General features: G+C 44.3%; 1 protein-coding gene across 2 annotated transcripts in view; it reads right to left on the bottom strand.

Moving 5' to 3' along the window:
- Positions 1 to 26,036, bottom strand: part of LOC121004858 (disintegrin and metalloproteinase domain-containing protein 9-like) — a 97,976-nt gene that overhangs the window by 39,180 nt on the left and 32,760 nt on the right. The window contains exons 5-10 of one of the 2 annotated variants that reach the window (XM_040437251.1): positions 18,117 to 18,195; positions 16,735 to 16,814; positions 15,365 to 15,539; positions 11,771 to 11,833; positions 8,043 to 8,114; positions 6,673 to 6,839 (exon numbers count right to left, since the gene is read on the bottom strand). In XM_040437251.1, coding sequence (XP_040293185.1) covers positions 6,673 to 6,839; positions 8,043 to 8,114; positions 11,771 to 11,833; positions 15,365 to 15,539; positions 16,735 to 16,814; positions 18,117 to 18,195 — 636 coding nt within the window. Of the gene's footprint in view, positions 1 to 6,672; positions 6,840 to 8,042; positions 8,115 to 11,770; positions 11,837 to 15,364; positions 15,540 to 16,734; positions 16,815 to 18,116; positions 18,196 to 26,036 lie in introns of both variants that reach the window. The other variant, XM_040437250.1, reaches the window with a different exon arrangement.

Here is a 26,036-nt window from a genome sequence, read left to right on the forward strand (position 1 = left end):
TCCTCCAAGTCTGCGAAAGATCTAGCCGAAATGCTACAGGATTGATCACCGCAGAAATTTTATACGGACCACACCAGATCACCCACACACAGGTCCGGACCAGTCACACGTTTCTTGTCAGCCATTCGTTTATACCTCTCACCCATCTTCTCCAAATTCCCTTGAATCCTCCGCCATATGGAGGATAAGGCAGAAGAGAGTCTCTCCTCCTCTGGCATCCCAGAGGAACCAGTCCCAAAAAAGGTACCAAACTGAGGATGGAAACCGTATGCGCCAAAAAATGGTGACTTACCCGTGGACTCCTGCATACGGTTATTCAACGCAAATTCTGCTGAGGACAAGAATGAGGACCAGTCCTCCTGATTCTCAGCCACAAAGCACCTCAAGTAGGTCTCCAGGTTTTGATTAGTACGCTCCGTCTGACCATTCGACTGCGGATGAAAAGCTGAAGAGAATGAAAGTTGAATGCCAAGCCGAGAGCAGAACGCCCTCCAAAACCTGGAGACAAACTGCGTGCCCCTATCAGAGACCACATCCGAAGGAATACCATGCAATTTCCCAATATTCTCCACAAAAATCTGCGCAAGAGTCTTAGCGTTAGGCAGACTAGTTAGTGATATAAAGTGAGCCATTTTACTGAAACGGTCAACTACCACCAAAATCACTGTTCTCCCGGAGGAACTTGGCAGATCCGTAATAAAGTCCATAGACAAATGCGTCCAAGGACGAGACGGAATAGACAATGGAAGAAGTGAACCAGCCGGTCGAGTATGAGCAACCTTTGACCGAGCGCAGGTTTCACAAGCTGTCACGTAATTCTCAATGCTCTTACGTAACCCTGGCCACCAGAACCTCCGGGACACCAGATCACAGGTGGACTTACCACCAGGATGTCCAGCAAGGACAGTATTGTGATGTTCCTAGAACACCTTGTATCGCAGGCCCTCAACAACCTCCCTGGGGGACAAGAACCAGGAGCCCCCTCCTGGGCTCCCAACACCTCCATCTCCAATTCGGGGTACAGAGGGGAGACCACCACCCCATCCGCTAAAATCGGCGCAGGATCCTCTGAATCACCTCCCCCAGGAAAGCCGCGAGACAAGGCATCTGCCTTGACGTTCTTGACCCCTAAGCGAAAGGTAACCACAAAATTGAACCTGGTAAAAAACAGTGACCATCTGGGCTGTCTAGGGTTCAGACACTTGGCAGATTGCAGGTAAGCCAAATTCTTATGGTCTGTATATACCGTAACGGAGTGAGACGCCCCCTCCAACCAGTGACGCCATTCCTCAAAGGCCAACTTGATAGCCAACAACTCTCTATCTCCAACATCATAATTCCTCTCGGCGACCGAGAGCTTCTTGGAGAAAAAGGCACACGGGACCCACTTGCCAGGGGATGAACCCTGTGACAGAACCGCTCCAACCCCCACCTCTGATGCATCAACCTCCACTACAAATGGCTGACACACATCCGGCTGCACCAGAATGGGAGCAGACGCAAAACGCTCCTTAATAGCCAAAAAGGCCTGCAATGCCTCATCCGACCAGACAGAGACGTCGACGCCCTTCTTGGTCATATCAGTGAGAGGTTTTACTATGGTAGAATAGTTTGAAATACATTTTCTATAATAATTCGTAAACCCCAAGAACCGCATCAAGGCTTTCTGATTCTCTGGTCGGTCCCATTCCAGAACCGCCCGGACCTTCTCGGGGTCCATACGAAAACCAGAATCAGAAAGCAGGTATCCCAAGAATGGAAGCTCTTGCACCTCAAACAAACATTTCTCCAATTTGAGGAGAAAGAGAGATGGGTTATTGGTTGCTCACCTGATCACTGCAATGTATAGGTGCTCTGGTTCTGGACTGATTCACCCAATCAGGAGGGTAGTTAATAACAATAAGGATATATAATGGAGAACCGGCACTCTACATCTATCAAGGTGCTAAAGAAGCAATATACACAGATGGTGGTATAAAATATATATTTATTTTTAGAAGGGTAGGTTTGGGGGTGGGGACTAGGAATAAATATTCTGAAATTATAGAGGTGCTGGGAAAAAAAATATAAAGTCCACAAGAAAAAATATTGATTTGCAGTATGCGGCAGTGGGAATGCAGATGCACAGTAAAAATGTTTGTGGAGGGTATGACAATACTGTGATTGTCCAGTGATGATTACCCCCTTTTAATTGGAAGCTATGTCCATTAGTTGTATAATCCGTTAAAAATATATCACGTGGACAAGGTAATGTGAGAAGTATAAAAATATATAAAATATGGGTAAAGTAATAAAAAGCAAGGAGTATCCAGTGACCAATATGCGAAAAATTGTAAAAAATATATATATAAAAATATATGCGAAAAAAAGTAAATGGTATATCAGTCGGGTGCTGTGCTTCAGTGTGGCGTCCCACACATTTAGTGAAGACTGCGCCCTGACTGTTTTACCTTCTTTGTGGGGTATGGATCTCCTGGCTATTGGAGCAGCCTTACAGCGCTCAGCGGTGTCTGTTTCCCGGTCTTCTCGGCGTGCCGCGTGTGTGTGACGTCACTTCTCAGGCGACTCGCGTCTCTGCCGGGTGCAGTGTTGGAATCTTCGCTGGTAATGTGTTTTCGATCCAGGGGGTTTGGATGTGGTCGGTGGTGTGGAAGCGCTTCCAAAGTGAGATTCTTGGCAGGTTTCTAGAGGGGGGTCACCAGACGCGTTTCGAAGGACTGAGCTGCCTTCTTCATCAGTGGTAGCCCTCTGACTGCCGTTATCCTGCCTTTTATGCCGCCCGTGGGTCTTTCTAAAGACCTGGACTGGATCTCATTTTCTCCAATTTGGCATATAATTTATTCTCCCAAAGGATCGTCAAAACCTGTCTCACATGATCCTGATGGGTCTTCAGATCAGGAGAATAAATTAAAATGTCATCCAGGTAAACTACTACGAACCTCCCCACCAAATGATGAAAAATGTCATTGACGAATCGCTGAAATACTGCTGGCGCGTTCGTCAACCCAAAAGGCATAACCAGGTTCTCAAAATGACCCTCGTGCATATTGAAGGCCGTTTTCCACTCACCCCCCTCCTTGATTCTGATCAGATTGTAGGCCCCTCTCAATCCAACTTGGAGAACACCTTGGCTCCAACAATCTGATCAATAAGATCAGAGATCAAAGGCAGGGGATATGGATCCCGGACTGTAATACGGTTCAATTCCCGGAAATCCAAAAACGGTCTCAGTGATCTATCCTTTTTCTTCACAAAGAACAAACCTACTGCCACTGGAGACTTAGATGGTCTAATATGACCTTTTGCCAAACTCTCGGCGATATACTTTCGCATGACCTCTCTTTCGGGTTGAGAAAGGTTGTAAAGCCGAGACTTTGGCAACTTAGCCCCTGGGATGAGATTAACTGGACAATCATAGTCACGATGAGGGGGCAATTCCTGAGCCCCACCCTCCGAAAAGACATCCGCAAAATCTGAGAGATACTGAGGTAAAGCCGTAATGGACACACCAGATATAGATGTGCCAAAACAATTATCCGAACAAAACTCACTCCAACCAATGATTTGTCTCGCTTGCCAGTCTATAATTGGGTTATGTTTAGTCAACCATGGCAACCCCAAAACTATAGGAGCTGGCAAATCCTTCATGACAAAACAAGAAATAATTTCAACATGTGAATCATCCACCCTTAAGTGAACACCATTAACAATGTGAGAAAGGCTCCTTTGAGAAAGAGGTGAAGAATCAATTGCAAAAACACGAATCTCGTTCTCTAAAGTGCAAGTACTTAGTCCTAGATTTTGAAGGAAAAGAAAGTCAATTAGGTTTACCCCAGCACCACAATCAATGAATACCTCAACAAAAACATTTCTTGACTCTAGCGCCACCATAGCTGGAAGGAGAAAACGGGAACTGCAGGGAGTTTGCATACCTACCTGTTCCACCACACCATTCATGCTACCAAGTGTCAGGGAAGTTTTTTTTTGTTTTTTTTTTGGTTTTTTTTTTCTCTTCCACCTGCGGTTTAACATAAGGACAAGCAAAAATAAAATGACCACTCTTTCCACAATAGTAACATAGTTTGTGCAATTTACTAAAGTCTCTACTATCAGAATGGCAAGAAACCTGATCCAATTTCATGGGTTCCTCCGCTACCCCCGAGTTACCCGTAACATCACCTGGGGAGGCAGTAGAGACGAAACCACTGTCACTACCAGAGCTTTGAGACGTTCTCACAGCTCTGTTTCTCCACCCCTGTGATGATGTCACTACTAGAGTTTGGAGGAGTTCTCACTGCTCTGTTTCTCCGCCCCTGTGATTAAGTCTTTACTTACTGTTTCCTTCCTCCCAGCTGTTCCTCCTGTGGTTGATTTCCCTGCCTTTAAATCACCCCTCCTCCTATTGTAGGGCGTGGATTATATTTCTCATTTCAGTTGTAGCTCTTGCTTGAGTATCTTCACTTGTAGCTATCAGTTCACTGGACCTGTGTTCTGCTGCAGCAAGCACTCCGGATATTGCCAGCTGTCCTTGGATCCCTCTTCTCTGCGGCTGCAGCACCTTCAGCTAAGTGTGCAGACATTGTTGTGTACCTGGTTATTTTCTGACTGGATCTGAGGTGGCCACGGTTCCCTCAATATTCTGAGCAGGGCACTGGTGGCCGTGCCCCTTCCACTATTGTAGGGGTTACAGTGGTCATCAGTCTTAGGTACGCGGGCATGCCTCGTTCCGCCATTTGGATCCGGGCATGTGCTTTAGCAGCATAGGGAGAGCTTTGAGGGTCTGACAGGGGTCACCCTTTATCCTCCCTAGTTTGGGTCCGGTCAGTAGCTCTTTTTACTGTGTATACTCTTGTTGCTCACATACAGCCGTGACAACCACTCACAGAAGGGATACCTTGCGCAGGGGGGGCCCTACACCTCTCTCTGATACGTCTATCTAGCCGTACTGCTAAAGACATGGCGTTCTCCAAAGAGTCTGGGTATTCATGAAAAGCAAGGGCATCCTTCAATCTGGGTCATCGTAGATTAATCCCAGATCCTTAAAAAATTCCTCCACCGACTGGAGGGCCCGAGAACCAGGTGGCAGAGAAAAGGCCCAGGATTGCGTGTCCCCTTTAAGCAGAGAAATAATTATACCTATCCTCTGACTCTCATCACCTGACGACGATGGACGCAGCCGAAAGTACAATTTGCAGGACTCTCTAAAACTGATAAAGTCATCCGTACCCCCTGAAAATCGATCAGGAAGAGCCACTTTAGGCTCCACACAAATTTGACCTCCTCCTGATGCCAGAGCATTCTGACACTGTGCGACCGAACCACATAGCTCCGCAACCTCTAGGGATAGCTCCTGCATGCGGTCAACTAATGCTTCAATTGACGCCATCACAAAACCGCTGAGCAATGACAGTCAAAGTTATGGCGGATTATAATGTCACGGCGGACGTGCACTCAGACTCACAGATAAACCACCAACCAGGCTCTAGGCGAGAGGCAGGGGAAGGGTCACCTCCTAGCTAATCCCTGACCTCTCTCCCTGCGCTGCTCAGCCCACATGCAGACCTTGGTGGTAGGTATGATGTGTCCCCGTGCCTGGGCTGAAACACCCTAAATTCCCTGAGATGGTGAAGAGGGGAAATAGGAGCAGCCTGCTCGCACAGAACCTGGATGGGAGAGATGACACAAAACAACCAAACTTGAAACCACACTTATCTTTCTGAGCTGGAACAGACAACCTTCCTTCCAAGACCAAAGTGATTCCTATAATCCGCTCAGAGCACTGGGATGGAGTGCTATTTAAACTAATGACCCCACCCAGTGCACCTGATGAGAGGCGGATCAAGCATGGCTCCAAAACAAAACACTAAACTCGTGCTGCTATTCTGGCCGACTTCCACACATTGTCAGGGCGGGGCATGACAGTTATGTGGAACAGGGATGAAGTGATAAAAAAATACTTGTAAGAATTTTTGGGACTTGTAGGCAAAAACTTACACAATAGCACAGATTTGCAGTGGTGCTGAGGGGAACACAGATAAAGAAAAAAAAAGATTTTTCTTTTTGTTTAGGTGGACAATGTAGTTTATATTAGTGTTTAATAGCTTTTGGACTTTTTACTTAAAGGCGTTGTCCGGGTTCAACGCTGAACCCGGACATAACCATAATTTCACCCAGTTCATGCTCCGATGCTCTCCCTTGCCCTGCGCAGGATCGCGCAGGGCAAGGGCTCTTTTATTTACTATAACACACTGCCGGGCAGAGGCTTTCGCCGGCTCAAATAGGCGGGCTTTAGCGCTGCCCTAGCCGTTTTACAGACTAGGGCAGCGCTAAAGCCCGCCCATCAGTGCCAGTGACGTCACCGGGCTCACTACTGGGTGTAAGCCTCCGCCTGGCAGCCCTAAGGAGAGCCCGGTACTTCACCGGAACTCCACAAAATGCCTTTGCCCTGTGCGATTCAGCGCAGGGCAAAGGAGAGCATTGGAGCATGAACTGCTCCGATGCTCTTGTCAGGGGGGCTGCCTGGGTGAAATTCTGGGTATGTCCGGGTTCAGCTCTGGACCCAGACAACCCCTTTAAACTTGATTTGTGAGATAATTTCTTTGGTGATTGCAAAAAATTGGCTCACCATACAGTTGCATTGTATGTACACGTGTGTCTTGTGTGAACACTCACATGAGGAGATGATAGATGTCGCATCTCTTTATTTTGTTTTCACCCCTCCACTGTGTAAATCTTCCCAGCACATCTCCAGCACTTCCAGAAGTGACATTGATGGGATTATTGGTCGTCCAAGTGATCAAATTAGTCAGTACTATTTGAATGTTAAGGGAGAGAAACATCTGAGAACATAGAGAGCAAAATTAGATAATTATACAACATTCGTTTAGGTTCATTCCATATTTGAGATCAAGGTTTGGTGTATATATCGGGAAATTCGTGCCCAAAGACTATAATTAGACGTATGCCAAAAGTGCGTCCTTTTGACTGCTACAAGTCAGTTTCAAAGTAAGCTTACCTCCATGTAGGGTAGGTGCCCCATAGATAGCCATACCTTTCTTGTGAAATTCCAGTCCTGTAATCCTGAGAACTGTTTCTTTTCAGGCTCCATTCACACGACCGTATTATTGGTGCGCATCCGATTCGCATTGTTTGTGGATCGCACACGGACTCATTCATTTCAATGAGCCCACAAAAAAAAGGACATATCTGTTCTGCAGTCCCGCAAAAAAGATAGAACAGGTCCTATTCTTGGCCATAAAATATGCGGATCGGATGCGGGCCAATAGTACGGTTGTGTGAATGGGGCCTAAAGGCCTGCCCCTCATGCAGGGCAGGACCCAAGGCTGCCTGACTGCGCAGTTATGTGCTGAATCTGTCCTTTCCGTTCACCTGCTCCTATATACAGAGCAGGAGAACGGAAAGGCTGAACAGTGATGTGAACTCAACCTAAGGCCTCCTGCACACGAACATGTGCACCCCGTTGCTGTATTGCGGACCACATTTGCGGGTGCCGTTCCGTGGGCATTCCGTATCACGGATGCGGACCCATTCACTTCAATGGGTCCACAAATCCGGAAAATGGAATGGTGCGGAACGGAAGCACGGAACAGAACCCTACGGAGTGCTTCCATGGGGTTTCGTCCTGTACTTCCGTTCCGCAAAAAGATAGAACATGTCCTATGTTTTTGCGGAACGGCCGGATAGCGTACCCATTAAAGTGAATGGGTCCGTGATCCTCTGCGGCTGCCCCACGGACGGTGTTCGTGCATTTTGCGGGCCGCAGCACGACCACAGGGCGCACACGTTCGTGTGCAGGAGGCCTAACTAAGCATTAAGGATGATTCAAATGCTGGATTAGTTCCTTTGGTTTTTTTTCTGTTCTTTTGACGGATCAGAAGAACGGAAAAATAATGGTGATGTGAAATCGCCCTAATTCAGACATATGGACATTCTCTACTTGAATCTCATGTCAACATATACAATACTTGTCCTCCGGGAATATATTTTAGTTGGTATAAAAGGAAAGTGTTAAAATAACTCACCCCATGAACAATATTCACCAGCTCTATGGTCTCCACTTCCACTGCTGTGCTGTTTGACTTATCGCCAAGGTACTGTAAGAAGACACATGGGTTTACTAAGGAACAGAAGAAGTAGCCACCACTTTATGGATTTTAAAGGGTTGTCCAGGATTAGGGGGAAAAAACTTTTCTTTTTTTTTTTAAGACACAGCACCACTCATGATCACAGGCTGGGTCTGGTATTGCAACTCAACCCCATTCACATGACTCAGTTTAAACAGTGTGGATCTCCATAGGGAGAACGAAAAGTGGCATAAATATTAACACTTGAAGGTGATTCTGTTCCAGTTTCCTCAGTTCTACAAGAAAGTATGACTCTAATGGCTCTTGCACACGACTGTTGTTGTTTTGCGGTCCACAAAACACAGATACCAGCTGTGCGCATTCCACATTTTGCGGAACGGAACAGCTGTCCCATAATAGAACAGTCCTTTCCTTGTCCATAATGCGGAAAATAATAAGACATGTTCTATTTGTTTGCAAATCGGACATGCGGACACGGAATGTACACTGAGTCATTTCCGGGTTTTTTGCAGCCCCATTGAAGTGAATGGTTCCACATACGGGCAGCAAAAAAAAACAGAATGGACACGGACAAGAAATACATTTATGCGTGTGAGCCCTAAGGCCTAGTTCACTTTTCTGTGTTACATCAAGATTTCCATGAAGCGTCCATGTGTCCGTTTTTTACCCTCCGTGTGTCATCCGTATTCCATGGATGCTGTTTAGGTGAAAATTAATTTCCAGGAAAATCAAAGGGGCAGTAACAATTAAAACGAGATGTTTATTGGTATAACTAAAACATATATATATATAGTATAATTAATTTCCAGAGCATCTCCTATCAGTGGTCAGTGAAAAATGGACGCAACACAGATACCATGCATTTTGTGTCCGTGATTTTCAAAGGACCGATACACTTTAATGGGCGTATTTGGGCCGCATCACGGACAAAGTAGTGCATCTTGTGCATGTAGTGCATTTTTTTTTTTACTGACCCACAGTCAGTAAATAATGCTGATGCGTGAACAGACACACTGAAATAAATGGTTACGTGTGCTGTCCGCGGAAAATGTGAAAGAGGCCTAAGGGTAGGCAACAAAATCCGCCGCGTATCCCACTGCTGCTGATTCTGCAGTGGATTTTCATTTCGTATGGTGCGGACCTGCTTTCAGTTGAGCTCAACTGAATGGAGCTAAATCGTGAGCAGGAACCGGCTGTGGCCTTGCAAGGGGTCCGCGTGGTAACTGTGCCATGGGTGGGCCTGTACAGTCTTGACGCAGTCTGGAAAACTGCACGGCAGAAACTCTCAGCTGAATGAACTGCGGCGCGTCCTCCCTTTAAAAACATTGGAAGTCAGTTTAAAAACCCTAATTGCGCCAAACTGTTACAAGATTGTGTCAAATTTTAGAGAGATTATAGGTGCAGACAAATGAGTAAATCTGAGCCAATAAATCTGTATGGAGACGAGTGATCACAGTAGCAATCGCTACAGAGGAGATGATTGCAGCATGTAAATGCAGCTCTCACCTCTGCAATTATTTGGAAGGTTCGGTTTGTTCTTGATAATTGCCTGTGCATCGGTGTCACGACCATGGTCATGGTCGTGACTCTGGACCCGCATGTGGTTGCCTGCGGTTTGGTAGTGCTCAACTACATGGTCAGAGCTACTTGTTTGTTGCCTCACGTGTAGTTGCCGCTGGCAACAAGATTGTGTTTGGCGGTATAGCATCCTGAGCGGTTGCTAGGCAGCTTGCTGCCAAGTGCATGCGGTAGCTCCTGGTTTGGTTTGTATGGTGTGCACTGTTACACCTTCCGTCACTTGTGGTTGCCCGTGGCAACGTGTAGTATAGTGTGCGTGTGTGGCAGTGTCTCGGCCTGCTGGCTGATTCCCAGGACATGATTGCCATGCATGCCGTTGCCGGCGGTAACTGGTGCGGTGTGATATTTATGTGGGCACTTTCCCAGTTTGTTGTGTATGAGGTTTAGTTATGTATGCACTTTCCCTTTAAGTGGTTTCACTTCCCTCCTTGGTGTTGGAAGGGTTAATTCCCTTTTCACTGTGTGTCTGTGTGGGTGTGGCTACTTGGGCCTATATAGCCTCTGCTGAGAAGAGTAGTCAGAGGGGTACTTCAGCCATGGTCTGCTGGAGTCATCCTCCTACCTAATACCATCTGCCAGTGAGGGCCACCCTTGTGGTCATAGCAAATGTTATGAGATGTTTATACGTTAAGTTGATGTTGTATTCCTTTTGTTATTTAATGCAGCTATGGATCTGGGTTCCTGTCTGTATGTGTGTTGGCTGTGTCCTTTTAAGTATGGTGTGGATGTCAGCGTGTCAGCACAGGGATCCAGTCAGCAAGGCTGTGGCAGGTAGGTGGAACTAGTGCAGTTCACCTGCCATATCCATAGGTCTGTTTTTGTACCCCTTTTCCTTGCAGCTTGGCCATTGAGACTCCTGTTCCTCCGTGTCCAGGAGCAACGGGCTGTCTACCCAGGTCCTAGCTCAGGGATCGGCGGAGGGTCAGTAGGGATCCGAGGTTCCTGAGCATGAGCCCTCCTACCTTCAAGGTCGGCTCATGCAGCTAGGAGTCAGGGTCAGATTACGGAAGCTCTAGGAGGTGACCTGCTCCCTATTTCTGTCGTCCTGGCCGAGCAGCCACTAACATCTTCTGGCATCGCACGGCTGAGGGTTTTCCCATCCTCAGCCGTGACAATCGGCCCCATTAGGAAGTGTTTTTGTGCATAATATACTTTAAAAAGGTATTCCATTTATGTCATGAAAACTGGACGAGCTTTCATTGCCATTTCTCTGCCATACAAGTCTTGGCCCAGCTTCTGAAAAATAATAGAGAACTTAAAGGGCTTCTGTCACCCCACTAAACTCATATATATTTTTTTGTGTACTTATACTCCCTATCCTGCGATATATCTATACATTATGTTATTAATCATTTTCGTTCAGTAGATATGTCAAAAAACGTACTTTTATAATATGCTAATTACCTGTCTACCAGCAAGTAGGGCGTCTACTGTCTGGTAGCAGCCGCAAAAAACCGCCCCCTCCTCCTGTTGATTGACAGGGCCAGCTGCGCTCTCCTCCTCCGACTGGCCCTGTCAGCATTTCAAAAATCGCGCGCCTGTGTTGATTCGGCGCAGGCGCTCTGAGATAAGGAGGCTCGCCTCTTCAGCACTCCCTCAGTGCGCCTGCGCCGATGATGTCTTCTCTTTTGGTGACGTCATCGGCGCAGACGCACTGAGGGAGGGGGCGGTTTTTTGCGGCTGCTACCAGCAAGTAGACGCCCTACTTGCTGGTAGACAGGTAATTAGCATATTATAAAAGTAAGTTTTTTGACATATCTACTGAACGAAAATGATTAATAACATAATGTATAGATATATCGCAGGATAGGGATAATAAGTACACCAAAAAAAATAATAATGAGTTTAGTGGGGTGACAGAAGCCCTTTAAGGCCCTTGTTCTCCCAATTATCAGGGGGTCTCAGTGGTTGGTCCTTTCACCAATCAGAAATTTAAGGCATATTCAAAGAGTATGGTACGGAAATAGGGTTAGATTTATTTCCTGCTTCTACTTTGCATCAAATACGAGATAACATGTAACCTATGTTATATCAAATCATAATAATGTCTATCAGGTTCCTTATTAAGAAGAAAATCTATTTCTTACCCTAAGATTATCCACTACTACTCCAAGCTCTACATAACTGGTCATGGCAGGAACATCTCGCTTCTTCTGCATGGAAATGAGAACACATCATTAGATATTATAGGACATATACTGATAATGCGCATTAAAATATAAAAAAATAAAATATTTATAACAGATGTAGGCCATGATGGTTGAGAAACCTCAAAGGATTTATTAAACAGGATATCCAATGATTAACGTACAAAAATAAAAATCAGACATCATCTAGTACATGACAATCTCTTTCTAACAAAACTAGAACCAGCCCTGTACCTCAGATGGATCCAGAGATCTCCCCATTCATTGTTCCAATTGTTCTGTTGGATTTATTTCAAGCTGGCATCTCAGGATGTGTGCCTTTTCCCACGGGGCATGTCTTTTCCACTGCAGTTGGTGGCAGTTGAAGGATGGAACCAAGCATGTGCGTCCACCACAGTGAGGTGGACACAGAAATTAGATAAAGAGCAAAAACTCTAACTAAACTCTCCCCCCTTCTTTTTGTCCTAAATGCAGCAGCCAGGCCCATCTAACTGTCCACCCATTACACCAATGCCTCTGGCCTGTGCCAGTAACTTCACTGGTTGCCCATCCACCACAGAATACAGTTCAAACTTCTCACCCACAAAGTTCTCTAGGGCTGCACCTTCCTGCATATCCTCCCTCTTTTCTGTTTACCACCCTACTCCATTGTGCCAATGATCTAAGATGAACATCCTCCATAACTCGAACCTCTCACTCCCGTCATCAAGACTTTTCTCAAGCAGCTCCTCCTCTCTGGAATACACTGCCCTGGACAATCAGGTTAATTCCCAGGCTTATTATGACTCTTCAATACCTAACTATCTTCTGACTGTTATCCCCACTCCCCACAAGGTATATCGATGATATACTTGTAATTTGGAATGGAGGCCTGAATGAATTTTGACACTTCGTAATCCATCTGAATCAGAACAAAATTGGTCTCCGTTTCACTTATCAGATTCATCGAACCACCTTACCTGTTCTTGATATCAGGATAACCAAACCCAATCAGGGGAATTGGTCACAACGGTTTTTCGTAAGCCCACCACAGCTAATGTCTTACTGAGGTGGGAGTTCAGTCACCCTATTACCTTTAAAAGTGAAATTCCAAGTGGTCAGTACCTCAGACTAAAAAGAGAAACTGTTCGGACTATAAAGACTTTCACAGTAAGGCCAACGATTTACACTAAAGGTTCAAGGACAAGGGTTACCCCGATGCAATACACAGGGCGAGGTTCCGGACAGGGTCACACATGTCATGGCCGGGTGCTCTGTTGATATCAGACCCTAAAGAACCTGATAGGCCCCTTCCCCTAATTGTAAGGGTGATACTAGGGACTGATAGGCCATTGTCCACAGAGGACCCAACTTTACAACCAGAGAAGAAATTACCTTGACTGACATCTGGCTATACCACTACTGGTCTTCAACTTCCAGCAATAAAAGGTCCAGAATAGAGGCTAAAAGAAACCATGCTGGCCTGCGGCTGCACCAAGTACCCTCTACTGACTAGGTAATACTACTCATAATACTACTAATAATATCTTGGATACAGCACATGCTGTTTAATAGGTATTTAGCACAGACATTTATAGTGTTTTCCATAGGGGGCACTTGATTGTTATCCATTTTAAAACGTTGCGGATTTTAAGTGTTAGACAATCCCTATTACTGTTCTTTTCTGTAATCACATAGGGAGCTCACAGCTCTGATTCCAGCTGTTGGAGGTCTATCATTACCCAGTGAAGTCAGAGTTTATATTGGTCAGTTATCCCCACTTCCTCATAGATTGTAAGCTCTTGAGAGCAGGGTCCTCACTCCTAGTGTTTCCATTGCAGATTAGCCTGTAATTCTGCAATCTATTTTGATTTGTACATGCGCACTCTGAATTGTAAAGAATGCGGAATATGGTGGCGCTATATAAAGATTATTATTATTATTATTATTAAACAGCAGGTGGTGCTATATATCACTGAGTATCTCAGTAGCTATACAACATTTTTAAATTCCATGCAATTACAAAGGTATTCAGATCCAGGTGCTGGTTTGAAATCTGTAGAATAGTCTACACTGAAGCTTCTTCACACGTGAAGGGCTGTCCCTGCAGGCGAAGAATTGCCCACCTGCTGAAGGATTGACAGGGCTGGATATTTAGCCTGGGCTTGGCAATTTCTTGCCTGCGCCACTGCTCTGTGTAGCAGTGCAAAGGCACAGCCTCTGCTTCGGCTTTGGTGAAGAAGCCCTGCTGACAAATCGTTTGTTAGAATTGCTCATCTCTAATCTACAGCATTGCTGCACCGATGAAGCCAAGGATGGTACACGTCACTTCACTGAGCACATTCTGGCGCTTACTTGGCGCAGTGCACATGTGTTCGATGCCACTGGATAAGAGTCCTGGACGGTTTTCCTGGTGTCATTTATTATCTTTTGTGGCATGGGTTTGGGACTCTAAATCCCAACTGCATGCTGGCAGCCCCAAAACCGGTGACAGGTTCCTTTTAAAGGTGTCTGTATAATTCCTAGGAACCCATTGACCCTTTGTGGTAGTGCTGGCACACAAAAGGAGAGAGTGCTTTTGTTCTTCTGCTAAGGGTGCTTTCACAGATTTTGTTGCAGAAAATTTCTGTGACTTAAAATCAGTTTTATTTATCTGAATGAGGTTCGTTTGGCAAGATACACATGGGTTTCTGCAAGCCCCATTCAGATGAATGCAACTGATTTTCGGAAACTTTCTGCAACAAAATCTGCCAGGTGTGAAAGGGGCCTAAGGGATTAGTTGGTTGGTTGATGGTTGAACAGCAGTTGGCCAATACAGATCTTTCTGGGAAGTTTCTTTTAAAGAAAGATCTTTTGTTTATGAACGATCTGAGAGGAGGTTTATCTTGACTAAACAATTGGAACTGTTCCTATAGCAATCATTGGTTACAATACATTCCCATTCACCTACAGCATCGATTAGCAACCTCCGGCACTCCAGCTGTTCAGAAACTGCAACTCCCAAAATGCTTCATTCACTTATGTGCGAGTTAGAAGAACAGCCGAGCATGTTTGCATGCTGGGAGTTGTAGTTTCACAGCAGCTGGAGTGCCGAAGGTTGCTGATCTCCGACCTACAGCAAAGAAAAGTGCATTTGCCAAACTGTCCCCACCTCAAGGAATGAAACTGCCAATCTCAATGGGGGGATTTATAAGGTTTTGTACTTTGTTGTTTTTTTAGCATTAAAAAAATTAGCAAATTTTGGCGCATGCCAATATTTCATCAAGATTTGCAACTTTTTGTGACTTTACACTGTTGTCATCAATCGGGTGTAAAATCATCAATTTTAATCATCAGTATTTCAATTAAGTCTGCAAATGTCCACTGCGGATTTCACCCTTTGCAGTGCATAGTTTCTGTGTAATATCATTTGGTTAACATTTCTGTAGAGGAACAAGTAAAGTAAAATTATGTACAAAAAAGAGAAATTTTGATTCACAGATCGAAAATTCCAAACATAAAATGCACTATATGTGACTTGACTCATTAAATGACAGTGGGGATTGGGACATTTACCCTACGGAGTAGATAATACGAGGGCAGTAAAGTATGTGAGGTGTCCATGGTCTCCACCACGCCGCACATAGCGGCTCCATCGGGCTCATCTAACCGATACAGCCGGTGTGCTCCACCAAAGGGATGCTCCACAGGCTCAATCCCATAATGCACCTCACTCAAGTACACGACTCCCCTGCAAAATACGGAGAAGTAATTACTAGAACAATAGAAAATCAACAGGACACGAAAATATAGGACACGGACTTGAGATTCCTAACGAAATACTGCAAATGTAGATGAGAACCGAGAACTTGTGATGACGTTGATTGTTCCTTATGTCTCAGATGAATTTGAATTCATGAATATGTATATTGGAATATTCAGAAATCACATAATGAGGGCACCAAAAGGAGGGAGGGGTAATGGCGGTCACTTTATTTGGGTCATTATGTAGATAGTAAGTGCCACGGAGGCAGTCCCTTCTCGTTCAGTGCCCTCAGCTCTCTACACTGAACACTTCCCAACCCCTTTCACCAGTGATGAATTGTAGCCCCAATCAGGAATTGCTAGAGTCATCACTCAGCGCAGAGGGGAGCCCCCCACCGATCACAAGGATGGGGGGCCCATGCTCCCCATTTTAATGAAATGGCAGACGCCCACGTGTGCCTGCCGCTCCATTCAATTCTATGGCACTGCCGGAGACAGCTGAGTACAAGCACTAATTTATGTCCAGCAGCCCCGTAGAGCTAATCGGAATGGCAGCACATGCCACTTTCTAGGTAGTCATACCTCCATCAGTCCGATGATTATCCCCATCCTGGTGAGAGGGGATACCTTGTATAATAGGACAACCCCTTCAAATTGCTGCCAGGAATTGCTTGGATAATATCCAACTTTCTCGACCTATGTTTCTCTCAACAAGAGACATTGAGAGAGATTTATCAAAACTGGTTTAGTTTCCCAAAGCAACAAAATCAGATTCCTCCTTGGTTTTCCTTTGCACCAGTTTTGATAAATCTCCCCCATTATACATTGGTCTTCCTGTCCACATAGACATCAAACTGACTGTAGACAGGAGACGTTTACCAGACAATACTGGCTGATTGTCCCATGATCATCGGGTTATAAAATTAGATTTGACCGGTCCATGGCCACCTTTAGATTGTTGAGAGATACCGCCCAAATTTGTCAGATTCACCAACAAATATCTGATGTCTATGGAAGGATTTAGTGACATCACTAAGAAAGAGGATTAGGGTGATTTGGTAGAAGGAACACAGGACATGTTCTTTTATCGCGCTCTCCACCACTGGAGTTGTCAGCCAGCTCATCCATGTTGTCACCTCATTTTTACCTTTGCAAATGTAAATACATGCATGCAAACTAACCTGAGACCATGACAGTCGCTGAGCGCAACGACAGAGTCCTCCATTCCTTCCACCTGTCCATGGTAATAACAGGAGTATTTCTGCAAAATACACATCCATTAATGATCTGATGTCCATGCCTAATGTTTTGTTTTGCCTTTGATCCTGTGCAGATCTAAGCTTATCTTTGGGGGTCCCAGATGCAGGATGCCCTGTAATCCATTTTTCATTGAGGGTCCTTTCTAGCAAAAAGAAGTTGTCCAATAAGTACAACCCCTTTAAAAGGTTAATGCTATTTTAAAGCAGGAGGAGATGAGCAGATTGATATATAGTTTAGTGGGAAAAGATTCAGTAAAACCTGTATTTTATACATTTATATCTTTGCTTTTTCCACCTCCTGTGTACAGCTATCGGTACAGGAGAGAGGTCTTATCAGTGATTGATAACATTGTGTGTATTAGGCCTCATGCACACCACCGTATTTTGTTTCCGTGTCCGTTCCGTGTTTTTTTTGCGGATAGAATGCGGACCCATTCATTTCAATGGGTCCGCAAAAAAACGCGGACAGCACACCGTGTGCTGTCCGCATCAGTATGTCCGTTCCGTTGCTCCGCAAATAAAATAGTGCATGCCCTATTTTTTTCTAGTTTGCGGACAAGGATAGGCATTATTACAATGGATCCGCAAAAAAAAACGGATGCCATACAGAAAATCATCCATTTTTTTTGCGGATCTGCAATTTGCGGACCGCAAAACACATACGGTCGTGTGCATGTAGCCTAGGAGTACATAGATACATAGCTCTCAGTCACTGATAACATCTCCTCCTGTAATGATAGCTGTTTCAAAAAGCAAAGATATAAATGTATAAGATACCAATTCTTCCGAATCCTTCCCCATAAAACTCTATATCAATCTGCTCAGCTCCTCCTGCTCTATAACACGCTGCTTTCAGACAGCATTGCATTTTGTGGTGCAAATCCATTGAAATAAAAATGCAAAATGGACAAGAATAGGGCATGTTCTGTTTTTTGGCGGAACAGACTTGCGGACATACGGATATGGAAGTAATTTCCTTATTTTTATTTTTTTTGCGGCCCCATTGAAATGAATGGCTCCGCATAAAGGCCGTAAAAAAAACCCGGAATGGACACAGACAAAAAATACATTCGCGTGCATGAGCTCTTATCGCGAGAGGATTGACGGGTCCGGCAAGAAAGGAAGTTAAGCAGTTTATATAAATACTATAGCATTGCGTTATGTGCGTATGTTGATTGAAGGATCTTCATTACTTTATTAAAACTGTATTTTATTCAGTAAATTCTGGATAATTCCAGGATGGGATTTGTAACAGAGAACATTGATCACCCATCCACTACTGAGATGTATGCGATGAAACTTACCGGTACTGTGGAATTGAGGGCCTTCAGTCCACCATCTTTGCTGTAGGTAAAGTGCTCAAAGTCTTTACTCACGAAATCTCTAAAGACGGTGAAAAATGATACAGGACACAATCAGAGTCTGCCATGTATGTTGTCCATGTCACTACTTCTATGTGATGTCACGCTCCTATCGTTCCTTCCTCTGCTTATCTTTAACTCCTTAAAGGGAGTCTGTCACCACATTTGGGCATAATAGACTGATCAAATAGGGTTATATGTGCCACCCAGAACTTAAAAATGGTACCTTTGTTGTAGAAAACTGACCTTTCTTTTAGCCGAAAATGAACTTTTAACATTATGTTAATGAGCCCTCTCAAGTGCCCAGGGCGGCGTCTCAATCCTCCGAGCCCCAGGCAGCACCTCCTCAACGGCTCATAACCCCGCCCTCCGTGTGCCTCTGCCCGCCCGTTTACTCCCCTCCCCTGTCCTTTTCCACTGCAGCTGCGCGGTCAAATTCGTAGCGGGCACATGCGCAATGCGATGCCCGCTCCTGGCAGGGCATCGCAATACCTACTGCGCATGCCCCCGCTACGAATTTGACCGCGCAGCTGCAGTGGAAAAGGACAGGGGAGGGGAGTAAACGGGCGGGCAGAGGCACACGGAGGGCGGGGTTATGAGCCGTTGAGGAGGTGCTGCCTGGGGCTCGGAGGATTGAGACGCCGCCCTGGGCACTTGAGAGGGCTCATTAACATAATGTTAAAAGTTCATTTTCGGCAACAAAAGTACTCTACAACAAAAGTACTGTTTTTAAGTTCTGGGTGGCACATATAACCCTATTTGATCAGTCTATTATGCCCAAATGTGGTGACAGACTCCCTTCAAGGACACAGCCTTATTTCACCTTAAAGGAAACCTGTCACCGAGATTTTGTGTATAGAGCTGAGGACATGGGTTGCTAGATGGCCACTAGCACATCCACAATACCCAGTCCCCAAAGCTCTGTGTGCTTTTATTGTGCAAAAAAACTGATTTGATACATATGCAAATTAACCTGAGATGAGTCAGAGCTTGAAAATATGACTCTTCTCTGGTCACACAAGTAAGGGCTCTTTCACACTTGCGCTTTTGTTTTCCGGCATAGAGTTCCGTCATCGGGGCTCTATGCCGGAAAAATCCTGATCAGGATTATCCCCATGCATTCTGAAGGGAGAGAAATCCGTTCAGGATGCATCAGGATGTCTACAGTTCAGGATCGGAACGTTTTTTGGCCGAAGAAAATACCGCAGCATGCTGCGCTTTTTGCTCCCGTCAAAAATCCTGAACACTTGCCGCATCGACGGATCCGGAATAATAGCCCATTGAAATGTATTATTCTGGATCCGTCCTAACATCTTCAGTTGTTACGATGCAACAACGGATCTGGAAGTTGCGTCTGCGCCAGGAAGTAGGAAGGACTTGGCTGGCGCGAAAAGAGATTGATCCGGAAATCCTGAAGCCAACATAAAAGTTTTTTTTCCGGATACGTCGTACGGAACCAGCCCCATACCGGATCCGTACGACGGATCCGTAAAAAAAACGTTGATGTTGGCTTCAGGATTTCCGGATCAGTCTCTTACCAAAAAAAACGGAAAGACACATCCGGAAAGAAAAAATTATGCGTTCTTACGCGTTTTTCCGGATCCGGCGTGTAATTCCGGCAAATGGAGTACACGACGGATCCGGACAACGCAAGTGTGAAAGAGGCCTTAGATATGACTCTTTTATGTTAATTTGCATATGTATCAAATCGTTTTTTTTACACAATAAAAGCACACAGAGCTATGGGGACTGGGTATTCCAACCAACAAGAATAAACTGAGATTAAACGGGTATATCATCAAAAATAAATCCTTTATTGAATAAATAACACATAAACGAGACATGAGACAACAGATAAAAAATGGCTACATCTGAGGAGGCATGTTAACACAAATGAGACATAGGGAGGGGGGGGGGGGGGGTTTGGAGTATGCAATGTGCAAAAGGCGGTAGAAAAAAGGAGTGCAGTACCTCACTGATTTCTGTATGTATAACTGTAACCACAGATATAAAAATGCTAAAGTGCAAATGCTGAGTAGCAAAACACCATATCAAAAAGTGGTTGCAGATTACACCGCGGCATATGGATGTCTGATGGTTCCAAATTATGGGACCATATGACAGCCAGCAGAAGGTTAAAGTGCAAGTGCATAAGAAGTCACCATATCAATGGTCAAATACCACAATTGTAGCTGTGACAGCTTAAACCTCCAAATACATGCAAAACTGGCTCAGGTGCACAGTGAACATCCACCTGTGGATAAGTGGGTATAGCTGAGCACCTAGAGCCGATGAACACATCCCTCAAAGTCCACAACAATATAGCATATCTACATACCCATAAATATAGAGATATACACCTCAGGAGAGCCACGTAACCCCGACGTGCGTTTCGGCGGATGCCTTCCTCTAGGGGTGAGGCTCTCCTTGTGAATGCGCTTCTTATAAAGAGCCCTACACACCTGTATCACATATCGAATTAATCTAGGAACGCCCCATTGTAATCAGGACATTGGGAGGAGGAAAAGTTAAGGGCGGGCAAAGTAGCGCAGCCGGCCAATGGTCAGTTAGCCAGCCACACCTCTTGCCCCACCCATATGACGCGTCAGAGCCGCGATGTCCAATCGCGTATCCGTAAACGCCCACAAGAAGGCAGGGAGGTAGGGGACTGGATATTGCGGATGTGCTATCGGCCATTTAACAACCCATTTCCTCAGCTCTATACCCAAAATCCCAGTGACAGGTTCCCTTTAAGGACCAGGCCATTTTTTGCAAATCTGACCAGTGTCACTTAAGTGGTGATAACTTTAAAACACTTTGACTTATCCAGGCCATTCTGAGATTATTTTTTCGTCACATATTGTACTTCATGACACTGGTAAAATGAAGTAAAAAAAATTCATTTCTATTTATAAAAAAATACCAAATTTAGCAAAAATTTGTAAAAAATTGCAAATTTCCAAGTTTCAATTTCTCTACTTCTATAATACATAGTAATACCTCCAAAAATAGTTATTACTTTACATTCCCCATATGTCTACTTCATGTTTAGATCATTTTGGGAATGATATTTTATATTTTGGGGATGTTACAAGGCTTAGAAGTTTAGAAGCAAATCTTGAAATTTTTCTGAAATTTAAAAAAAAAACAATTTTTAGGGACCAGTTGAGGTCTGAAGTCACTTTGCGAGGCATACATAATAGAAACCACCCAAAAATGACCCCATTCTAGAAACTACACCCCTCAAAACTGATTTTACAAACTTTGTTAACCCTTTAGTTTTCCACAAGAATTAATGGAAAATAGAGATACAATTTAAAAATTTCACATTTTTGTCAGATTTTCCATTTTAATATTTTTTTTACTTTTACAAAGCAAGGGTTAACAGCCAAAGAAAACCCAATATTTATGGCCCTGATTCTGTAGTTTACAGAAACACCCCATATGTGGTCGTAAACTACTGTACGGGCACACGGCAGGGCGCAGAAGGAAAGGAATGCCATACGGTTTTTGGAAGGCAGATTTTGTTGGACTGGTTTTTTTGACACCATGTCCCATTTGAAGCCCCCCTGATGCAACCCTAGAGTAGAAACTCCATAAATGTACCCCATCTAAGAAACTACACCCCTCAAGGTATTCAAAACTGATTTTACAAACGTCGTTAACCCTTTAGGTGTTCCACAAGAGTTATTGGCAAATGGAGATGAAATTTCAGAATTCAAATTTTTGGGCAAATTTTCCATTTTAATCCATTTTTTCCGGTTACAAAGAAAGGGTTAACAGCCAAACAAAACTCAATATTTATGGCCCTGATACTGTAGTTTACAGAAACACCCCATATGTGGTCGTAAACTGCTGTACGGGCACACGGCAGGGCGCAGAAGGAAAGGAACGCCATATGGTTTTTGGAAGGCAGATTTTGCTGGACTGTTTTTTTTTACACCATGTCCCATTTGAAGCCCCCCTGATGCACCCCTAGAGTAGAAACTCCAAAAAAGTGACCCCATTTTAGAAACTACAGGATAGGGTGGAAGTTTTGTTGGTACTAGTTTAGGGTACATATGATTTTTGGTTGCTCTATATTACACTTTTTGTGAGGCAAGATAACAAGAAATAGCTGTTTTGGCACAGTTTTTATATTTTGTTATTTACAACATTCATCTGACAGGTTAGATCATGTGGTATTTTTATAGACCAGGTTGTCACGGACGCGGCGATACCTAATATGTATACTTTTTTTATTTATGTAAGTTTTACACAATGATTTCATTTTTGAAGCAAAAAAAAATCATGTTTTAGTGTTTCCATAGTCTGAGAGCCATAATTTTTTCAGTTTTCGGGCGATTACCTTGGGTAGGGTATGATTTTTGCAGGATGAGATTTATTGGCACTATTTTGGGGTGCGTGTGACTTTTTGATCGCTTGCTATTACACTTTTTGTGATGTAAGGTGACAAAACAATTGTTTATTTATCACAGTTTTTATTTTTTATGGTGTTCATCTGAGGGGTTAGGTCATGTGATATGTTTATAGAGCCGGTCGATGCGGATGTGGCGATACCTAATATGTATACTTTTTTATTTATTTATGTAAGTTTTACACAATAATATCATTTTTGAAACAAAAAAAAACAACTCATGTTTTTGTGTCTCCATAGTCTGAGAGCCATAGTTTTTTCATTTTTTGGGCGATTATCTTAGTTAGGGTCTCATTTTTTGCGGGATGAGATGACGGTTTGATTGGCACTATTTTGGGGTGCATATGACTTTTTGATCACTTGCAATTACACTTTTTGTGATGTAAAGTGACAAAAAATGGTTTATTTAGCACAGTTTTTATTTTTTATTTTTTACGGTGTTCATCTGAGGGGTTAGGTCATATGATATTTTTATAGAGCCGGTCGATATGGATGCGGCGATACCTAATATGTATATTTTTTTTTATTTCTGTAAGTTTTACACAATAACAGCTTTTTTAAAACAAAAAAAATTATGTTTTAGTGTCTCCATATTCTGAGCCATAGTTTTTTTATTTTTTGGGCGATCGTCTCAGGTAGGGGCTCATTTTTGGCGGGATGAGGAGACGGTTAGATTGGTACTATTCTGGTGGGCAAACGCCTTTTTGATCGCTTGCTGTTGTACTTTTTGTGATGTAAGGTGACAAAAAAATTGTTTATTTAGCACAGTTTTTATTTTTTATTTTTTACGGTGTTCATCTGATGGGTTAGGTCAGTGATAGGCAAACTGCGGCTCTCCAGCTTTTGCAGAACTACAACTCCCAGAATGCAAAGACTGCCTACAGCTTTCAGCCTACAGCAGGGCATGGTGGGAGTTGTAGTTTTGCAACAGCTGGAGAGCCGCAGTTTGCCTATCACTGGGTTAGGTCATGTGATATGTTTATATAGCCGGTCGATACGGAGGCGGCGATACCTAATATGTATACTCCCCCCCCCCTATTTTTTTTACCAATTTTGTTTAACTTTATTTGGGGAAATTGACGTTTTTGTTTATTTTTACTTGAAATTTTTAATTTTTTGGGGGGAAAACTTTATTTTTTCAACTTTTTTTTCACTTAATTTTTTGTCCCACTTTGGGACTTGAATTTTTGGGGGTCTAATCCTTTACAATGCATTCCAATACTTCTGTATTGGAATGCATTGGCTGTATGAGTAATACTGTGTGTATTACTCATACAGCTTCCGGGGCCTGTGAGATCCAGGGGGCTGGATCTCACAGGCTCGTCACCGGAAGGTAGCGCTGATGCCTTCCTTAGGCATCGCGCTGCCTTCCATGCCATCGGGTCCCCCCTACAGCTGCATGGGGACCCGCCGTCGCAATTGACCTGTGGTTTGACCTGCGGTTTGCGGCGATCGCCGACATGAGGGGGTCACGGGACCCCCCCGGGCATTTAGCCAAGGTGCCTGCTCAATGATTTGAGCAGGCACTGGCTTCCAATCACCGCCCGCTGCGTGGCGGTGATCAGAAATACACAGGGCGTACAGGTACGCCCTGTGTCCTTAAGTACCAGGACATAAGGGCGTACCTGTACGTCCTGTGTCCTGAAGAGGTTAAGCTACTTTCACATCTGCGTTTTTGCTGGATCCGTCATGGATCAGCAAAAACGCTTCCCTCATGATAATACAACCCGCTGCATCCGTTTTGAACGGATCCGGTTGTATTTTCTCTAAAATAGCCATGACGGATCCGGCACTAAAACCATTGTAAGTCAATGGGTGACGAATCCGTTTTCTTTTGTGTCAGATTCCAGTACGCACTCAAAAACGCTGCTTGCAGTGCTTTTGTGTGCTTCATCGGAATGCAATGAAACGGAACGGAATGCATTCTGGTGCACTCCGTTTCCTTTAGTTCAGTTTTGACAATAAATGGGGACAAAACTGAAGCTTTTTCCACCGCTATTGAGATCCTATGACAGATCTCAGTAGCAAAAAGGGAAAGCGCAGATTTTAAAGTAGCCTCAGCTCTACAAAGTTCCTTCCAAGAGCCCCTGACAAATTCCAGTTGTCCCTTGTTTCATTGGCTTTGCTTCCAATTTTATCCAAATTTTATAATTATACAGTGACAAACAGATATACAGTAAGGCCCCATTCACATGGGCGAGTTTTCCGCGCAGGTGCAATGCATTAAATTCGGACCCATTCATTTCTATGGGGCTGTGTACATGAGCGATTTTTTTTTTCACGCATCACTTGTGATAGACCATGTGATGAGCGCAGTGACATCACCAAAGGTCCTTTTCTCCCAGGTCCTCAAAGAAGAAGAAAGAAGACAAGCCGGGCTGCGCGAACAAGTGGATGAGGTGTGTTTAATTATTTTTTTTTAACCCCTCCATCCCTAATTTACTTAGCATTCTGTATTAAGAATGCTATTATTCTCCCTTATAACCATGTTATAAGGTAAAATAATAAAGATCGGATCCCGATCGTCACCTAGCAACCATGCGTGAAAATAGCACCGCATCCGCACTTGCTTGCGGGTGCTTGCGATTTTCTCACAGCCGCATTCACTTCTATGGGGCCTGCGCTGCGTGAAAAACGCAGAATATAGAGCATGCTGCGATTTTCACGCAACGCACAAGTGATGTGTGAAAATCACCGCTTATGTGCACAGCCCCAAGTGAATGGGTCCGAATTCAGTGCGGGTGCAATGCGTTCACCTCACACATTGCACCTGCGCGGAATTCTCACCAGTGTGTGTGAAAGGGGCCTAAGGGCCCGTTCATATGGTTTGATGATTGGGAGTGAAGAATGTCCATTCCTGATCATTGAACACTCATTTACATAAATCAATTATCACTGATGTATGGGGAAGAACGATCGTTATGATACAGTACATGCAGTTTCACTGTTTGTCAGCAGTGCATTCCTGTTTACACAGAGTGATATATGCTGCCAACAAGTGAGGATTTTTGGTGACCCACGAAAGATGTGATCACCTGACAAATGAATGTTCAATGTGAATATAACCCAGCACAGCCACTACGCAGTGGACGGAGCTGTCTGCTTACAACGCTATCCACTGCCATAAACAGCTGATTGGTGGAGGTGTAGGACCCCCACTGATCTGATCTAGGTCATCAATATTTAAAGGGGGTTGTCTGAGTGTTTAACACTGATTATCTATCCACAGAATAGGTCATCAGTATCTGATAAGTGGGGGTCTGACCCAAAGCACCTCTGTGGGTAAGCTGTAATGCAATGAGCAATGTTCCTAATCGAAGAAGCAGAGCTGTAACGGAGCTGAACTGCTGATGTAACATCTAATCGAAGAGGCAGAGCAGTGACAGACCCGAACCACCAATGTAACACCTAATAGAAGAAGCAGAGCAGTGACGGACCCAGACTGC

The sequence above is a fragment of the Bufo bufo genome, chromosome 6 (genome assembly GCF_905171765.1).
Source record: "Bufo bufo chromosome 6, aBufBuf1.1, whole genome shotgun sequence".
Taxonomy (NCBI): domain Eukaryota; kingdom Metazoa; phylum Chordata; class Amphibia; order Anura; family Bufonidae; genus Bufo; species Bufo bufo.